General features: G+C 58.3%; 1 protein-coding gene across 1 annotated transcript; it reads left to right on the forward strand.

Moving 5' to 3' along the window:
* The first annotated feature begins 445 nt into the window (after positions 1 to 445).
* On the forward strand, positions 446 to 3,162 carry DUSP9 (dual specificity phosphatase 9). Its single transcript, XM_030305985.1, has 3 exons — positions 446 to 812; positions 2,085 to 2,534; positions 2,832 to 3,162. Exons 1-3 carry the CDS (start codon positions 446 to 448, stop codon positions 3,155 to 3,157), a joined length of 1,143 nt encoding a protein of 380 aa, XP_030161845.1. The 3' UTR covers positions 3,158 to 3,162.
* Positions 3,163 to 7,468: the final 4,306 nt, after the last annotated feature.

The following is a 7,468-nucleotide window of genomic DNA, read 5'->3' on the forward strand; positions in this document are numbered from 1 at the left end:
TTGAACTTGGGGAGCGATTGCGGGCGGGCCAAGCGAGAGCCGCGGGAAGGGGGTGTGCTGCGGGGTGGCCGTAGCCTCAGGCTGCCCCAGAGGGGGCCGGCCAAGGACCCGCGGCGCTCCGAGGGCCCATCGGACACCCGGCCTTCCTCTCCTGGAGGACCTCTCCCTCCTCCCCTCCAGGAGCCGGCCGCCGCGCCGGGCGTTTTCCTCCTCCGAGGGCTCGAGGCGCCCTTCCGCGCGTCCTCGCCGAGGGAGGGGGCGTGAGAAGAGAAGCGGGCGGTGCAGGGGTGTCCCTGCGGGGCTCTCGGCGCCCGCCTTGGGCATGCGGGGTGGGCTTCACGTCTCGGCCCCTTGGCGGCCGGGCGCGGGGGACGCGAGCTCACGCCGCGCGCCTGCCCCTCTCTCCGCAGCGCCGGCGGGCGGACGGGCCGGGAGCCGCGAGCCCATGGAGGGTCTGGGCCGTTCGTGCCTGTGGCTGCGGCGGGAGCTGTCGCCCCCGCGGCCTCGGCTGCTGCTCCTCGACTGCAGAAGCCGCGAGCTGTACGAGTCGGCGCGCATCGGCGGGGCGCTGAGCGTGGCCCTGCCCGCGCTGCTGCTGCGCCGCCTGCGGCGGGGGGCCCTGTCGGTTCGCGCGCTGCTGCCCGGGCCGCCGCTGCAGCCGCCCCCGCCCGCCCCGGTGCTCCTGTACGACCAGGGCGGGGGCCGGCACCGGCGCGGGGAGGCGGACGCTGACGAGTGGGAGGCCGACTCGGTGCTCGGCACCCTGCTGCAGAAGCTGCGCGAGGAAGGCTACCTGGCATACTACCTCCAGGGTACGTGCGGGCGCTGGCGCGGGGCACCGGCCTGGGAAGGGCCCCGGGCCCCCGGGGGCTCGCAGGGCCACAGCTTCCCGGGGGACGTGGGGGGGGGGGATTCCTAATGCATTTGTCCCTGGGCAAGCCCAGCCTTGTTTTATCTAAAGTGGAGCTGACATCCCCTCTCCCCTGAGAAAGACCTGGGGCAAGCCCTTCGCCCTGGAGAGCCCCAGTTTCTGAGTCTGGAAAATGGGGAGAATCTGGCTGCCCTGCCCTGCCCTGCCCAGCCCTGCCTCAGGGGACGCTCAACAATAGAGTACCAAGTGCGGACTCCCAATCTCCCGGGAGGACGTCACCACCCCCACCCCACCCCCGCAGCTGCTCTGCCGCGGGCAAAGGAGGCAGGGGCACAAGAGGACAAATCCCCGCTCTGCAAAGGCTCCGGAATGGGGAAGGGGGGGGGAGAGAGAGAGAGAGAGAAGCAGTGAAGGTAGGAGGAGGCAGAGACCCGTCCCATCATAGCCACGGGCTGGGGGACGGAAAGGGATAGGCTGATACAGGCCTGTTGGCTCCTTGACGAGCCAAACACACACCCAGAGGCCCAGGGTAGGGACAGGGTTCCCAGGAGCCTGCAGAGCCAGCTCCCCACTTCCCCATCAAGGCGGGTCATTGGACTGTTGTCCCTTGCTCCATTCTGAATGCACGGGGACACAGAAACCTATAAAGCGTCAGATGTCCAGGCCCCACACCTAGCCCGGGAAAATAGTTATCCATACACGAAGGAGATGCTCACTTCTTGGGACTTTGAATCGACCCAGGTGGAATGATGTGCTCGCTCTCAGGCTCCTGCCTCTTGGGGTGCTCCTGCTTGAGCTGGATGGGGAAGCACCCAGGGACAGAACTCACATCTGAACCTTTCCTCTTTTTACAATTTTTAAAAATGTTTATCTATTTTTGAGAGAGAGAGAGAGAGAGAGAGAGAGAGGCAGAGCATGAGTAGTGGAGGGACAGAGAGATAGGAGACGCAGAATCCGTAGCAGGCTCCAGGCTCCGAGCTGTCAGCACAGAGCCCGACGCGGGGCTCGAACTCACGGACCGTGAGATCATGACCTGAGCCGAAGTCCTACACTTAACCGACCGAGCCACCCAGGCGCCCCAGGTTGCTGACTGTTGAGTTCCCTTTGGGGACCTCTGCAAGCGCCCTCGGGTGTCGGAGTTGTATCCCCAGCCAGGGGTGCTTGGCTGCCCAGGTGGCCGAATCGACAGGACGGTCCTCCTCTCCCCTCCCAGGTGGCTTCAGCAGATTCCAGGCAGAGTGCCCCCACCTGTGTGAGACCAGCCTCAGCAGCCGGGGTGGCCCAAGCACAGCCCCAGTGCCCAGCCCAGTGGTGGGGCTGGGCGGCCTGTGCCTGGGCTCGGACTACTCTGATGCGGATTCCGAGCCTGACCGCGACTCCATGAGCTGTGGCCTGGATTCGGAGGGTGCCACGCCGCCCCCAGGGGGGCTGCTGCCATCCTTCCCTGTCCAGATCCTGCCCAACCTCTACCTGGGCAGTGCCCGGGATTCGGCCAACGTGGAGAGCTTGGCCAAGCTGGGCATCCGCTACATCCTCAACGTCACCCCCAACCTGCCTAACGTCTTCGAGAAGAACGGCGAGTTTCACTACAAACAGATCCCCATCTCCGACCACTGGAGCCAGAACCTGTCCCAGTTCTTTCCTGAGGCCATCGCGTTCATTGGTGAGTCTGCTCGGCCCCCCTCTGCCCCCCTGCCCCCCCAGGCCTGGGTCCTGGCCTCTCTCACTCCCCCGTGAGGGCCCCATGATGCACTTGGCTGCCGTCCGCAGAGCCCAAAACCGGAGCGGCGCTTCTGGGGGCGGACAGTGCCGGCACCGGCTCCCGGAGGCCACCAGCGAAAGCCCCTGGACTCCTCAGGCAGGACAGGGCTCCCAGGCCAAACCGGCCAGAGCCACTCGGTTCCAAGACGGCGGAGCGGGGCCCACAGGTCACACTGACCCCCACTCTGCCCCCATCTAGATGAGGCCTTGTCGCAGAACTGCGGGGTGCTCGTTCACTGCCTGGCAGGCGTCAGCCGCTCTGTCACCGTCACTGTGGCCTACCTCATGCAGAAGCGCCACCTCTCACTCAACGATGCCTACGACCTGGTCAAGAGGAAGAAGTCTAACATCTCACCCAACTTCAACTTCATGGGGCAGCTGCTAGACTTCGAGCGGAGCCTGCGGCTGGAGGAGAGGCGCACCCGTGAACGCAGCAGCGGGGGGCAGGAGTCGGCCGCCTCCGACCCACCGTCCTTCTTCACCACCCCCACCAGCGACGGTGTCTTTGAGCTGGACCCCACATAGGGCGCCGTTCCACCCCCCCCCATGGGTGCCCCTGACCACCCATGTGCGGGGGTGGGGCGGGGGGGGAGCTGGGGGGAGGCAGAAGAGGGAGGCAGCGAGTTGGGGAGGGGGGAGAGCATAATACCTCATGGGAGGGCTGTGGGGAAGAGGCTGGAGCCAGGAGCCCCTCCAGGGTGGCCTCGGGGAGAGACCTGTCCTACCCACTTGAACCATCCACGGGAGTCCTATTAAATGTGCCTATAAGCAGGGCCCGGGGCCACCAGCCTGACCCGCGCCGCTTTCGGGGCGGAATCACGCTCCAGAACCTGCCTCTTCTGCGACTGTTACTTTTTTCTCTCGGGGGGGGGGGGTAGGGTTGGGGGGATTCCCATTCCAAGGGACCATTCCAAGTGGCTGCCTATTCCTGGGCCTTGAGCCTTCCGGTGGCTTCCCGCTTCAGAAGGGCGGGCCCCTGCGCTGGCCACCTCATGTGCTGCAGGGGCCCGCTCCCAGTCCGTCCCTGTCCCCCGACGGCTGTTTACGGGGAGGGTTCACTACCAGTGTAGTCACCTCCCCGCTTCTCTGCCCAGGGTTCGGGCCTCTCGGGGCTGAGGCTTGGAGGTGCACCGGCCGGCCAGCGTCCATGCGGACAGCCCCTCTCGGGGCGGCTCCTTGCCGGGCGCCACAGGGGAGGGCGCTGGCCCGGGAGCTGCTGAGCGGGTTCCTGGCCACACATCTGGCGCCCTGTTTATCCACTTGACGTTTGAAAAGATGCTTTTTTTCCCTCTTCCCCCAGATGTCTTAACGGGATCACTGGAGCTCTTTGTGACTGAGGGTGGTCGAACCGCGGCCAGAGGAGATGGGGGTCTCAGAGCAAGAGCTGGGGGCGGGGAAGGGGAAGAAGGCCTGAATTTTGCTGCGGCGGGCCCCACATAGGCACGGTTGGTTTGGGGGGGCGGGGAAGGGGCCAAGCGGCATATACAGAGTCATTCATTGCAGTCCACGCCCTTCGTGGGCGGCGCGCACGCGCGTCCGCGTGTCGGCGCTCACACACGCACACCAGCCTGCTTACACACCCGGCCCGGCCACCTCACCCCGGGGAATCCGCACCACAGTTGCTTTCTTTAATTGTTCTTGAATAAACAGTTTATGTAAGATACTGAACAGAGAGAGCTGCTTCCAGAGCACCCCGGAGGGTTTGGGGGAAGGTGGGGAAGGAGGCGGCATAAGGGGGTGGTAGTGCCGAGCCGTGTGCTGCGCTGGTTGGGGACTTGAGCGCCACCCCACCCCCATGGCACTATTTCCCATCCCGCGCCCACTCGGCCAGGTGACCCAACCTCCGGCCGAGCTGCCCATTCGCTAGTGACCCGTCGAGCCTCGGCTCTGGGCCACACGCGCTAGGGACTGGGACTCAGCAGCGAGCCAAAGATGACTGCCAGTCAGAGCCGACTTCCCGGAGGCGGGGGGGGGGGGGGGACTAAACAACAGACCCCAATGGGGCTGGGTGTCTGGAGCTGTGGACAGGGCAAGGGGGCGTAGTGGAGACTTCATGAACAGTGCAGACCATGTGTCCAGAGAAACCCTCCTGCACCAGAGCCCCTAAAACCGTTTGAATGAACGGCCGAGCTGCTGGGAAAATAAGAGGAAGGCTCCAAGGTCAGAAACAATGAGGGTCCTTGAGTCCAGAGGAGTGAGACAGCTCCTGGGTTAGCTCCTGTCCCAGGGGCATCTACACCCAGGAAACAGGAGCCCAGGCCACCCTCGTCCTCGCACACCCTCTCTCTATGGCTATCCGGACGCCACCCATGGGAGCCAGGAGGTGATGCCTGGGCCCCCATATAAAGCCAGTAGTCTTGAAGGGCAGTGCTGTCAATGCGCGTGCTTCGTAGGATACCAGCCCCCCAAGATGGCCACGTCCTAACTCTGGGCCCCTGCGGATATGTTACCTTACATGGCAAAAAGGACACTGCAGATGGGATTAAGCCAAGGATCTTGAGACGGGGAGGCTGTCCTGGAATGTCCGGGTGGCCCCGAATGCCATCATACGCATCTTTATAAAGGAAAGACAGATGCAGGGGAGTGACAGGAGATGCGACAGTGGAAACAGGGGTCAGAGCCAGAGAGACACGGGAGAGAGGCCACATTGCTGGCCTCAAAAATGGACAAAGGGGCTGCGAGCCAAGGAATTCAGGTGGCCTGTAGAAGCTGGAAAAGGGCAAAACAACAACAGATTCTTCCCTCGAGTCTCCTGAAGGAACCCAGCCCTGCTGACAACTTGAGTTTAGCTCAGTGAGATCTACATTGGGATTTCTGACCTCCAGAACTGTAAGATAATAAAGTTTTGCTGTTTGAAACCACTAAGTTTGTGGCAATTTGACACAGCAACAGCAGAAAACTACTACAATTGGTGACCAATATATATATATATATATACACCCCACCAAAAGAGGTGAGGATATTTGTTTATTTTGACCTTGGACCTGGGTAGAAGTGGGAGGCAGGGGACAAAGGAAATATTGCCCTTGAGAATTTAGAGCCACAAGCTGAAATTTCAATTTAAAGGATGTAGGCATAGCAATCCCTATCAAAATAACATCAAAAACAACACCAGCATTCTTCACAGAGCTAGAACAAACGATCCTAAAATTTGTATGGAACCAGAACAGACCCCGAATAACCAAAGCGATCCTGAAAAAGAAAACGAAAGCTGGAGGCATTACAATCCCGAGCATCAAGCTGTATTACAAAGCTGTAATCATCATGATGCTGGCACAAAACAGACACTCAGATCAATGGAACAGAATAGAGAACCCAGAAATGGACCCACAAACATGTGGCCAATGAATCTTTGACAAAGCAGGAACGAATATCCAATGGAATAAAGACAGTCTCTTCAGCAAGTGGTGCTGGGAAAACTGGACAGCGACGTGCAGAAGAATAAACCTGGGCCACTTTCTTACACCAGACACAAAAATAAACTCAAAATGGATGAAAGACCTAAACATAAGACAGGAAGTCATCGCAATTCTCGAGGACAAAGCAGGCAAAAACCTCTTTGACCTCAGCTGCAGCAACTTCATACTTGACATGTCTCCAGAGGCAAGGGAAACAAAAGCAAAAATGAACTATTGGGACCTCATCAAGATAAAAAGCTTCTGCACAGTGAAGGAAACAATCAGCAAAACTAAAAGGCAACCCACAGAATGGGAGAAGGTACTTGCAAATGACATATCAGATAAAGGATTACTATCCAAAATCTATAAAGAACTTAACAAACTCAACACTGGGGCACCTGGGTGGCTCAGTCAGTTGAGTGCTGACTTCAGCTCAGGTCATTATCTCATGGTTGGTGAGTTCGAGCCCCGTGTCAGGCTCTGTGCTGAAGCTCAGAGCCTGGAGCCTGCTTCCAATCCTGTGTCTCCCTCTCTTTCTGCCCCTCCCCTGCTCGTGCTCTGTCTCTGTCTCTCTCTCTCTCTCAAAAATAAACATAAAACAATTTTTTTAAAAACTCAACACCAAAAAAAAAACCACAAATAATCCAGTGAAGAAATGGGCAGAAGATATGAATAGACGTTTTTCCAAAGAAGACATCCAGATGGCTAACAGACACATGAAAAGATGTTCAACATCACTCATCATCAGGGAAATACAAACCAAAACCACAATGAGATACCACCTGACACCTGTCAGAATGGTTAACATTAACAACTCGGGCAACAACAGATGCTGGCGAGGATGTGGAGAAAGAGGGACCCTCTTGCACTGCTGGTGGGAATGCAAACTGGTGTCACCTCTCTGGAAAACAGCATGGAGGTTCCTCAAAAAGTTAAAAATAGAACTACCCTACGACCCAGCAATTGCACTACTAGGCATTTATCCAAGGGACACAGGGGTGCTGTTTCAAAGGGGCACATGCACCCCCATGTTTATAGCAGCACCATCAACAATCGCCAAAGTATGGAAAGAGCCCAAATGTCCATTGATGGATGAATGGATAAAGAAGATGTGGCATACACACACAAACACACACACACACACACACACACACACACACACAATGGAATATTACTCAGCAATCAAAAAGAACGAAATCTTGCCATTTGCAACTACATGGATGGAACTGGAGGGTATTATGCTAAGTGAAATGAGTCAGTCAGAGAAAGACAAATATCATATGACTTCACTCATATGTTGAATTTAAGATACAAAACAGACAAATAGGGGCACCTGGGTGGCTCAATCGGTAAAGCATCTGACTCTTGGTTTCTGCTCAGGTCTTTGTGGGTTCGAGCCCCCCATGGGGCTCTGTGCTGATGGCATGGATCCTGCTTG

Source organism: Lynx canadensis, chromosome X, assembly GCF_007474595.2.
Source record: "Lynx canadensis isolate LIC74 chromosome X, mLynCan4.pri.v2, whole genome shotgun sequence".
Taxonomy (NCBI): domain Eukaryota; kingdom Metazoa; phylum Chordata; class Mammalia; order Carnivora; family Felidae; genus Lynx; species Lynx canadensis.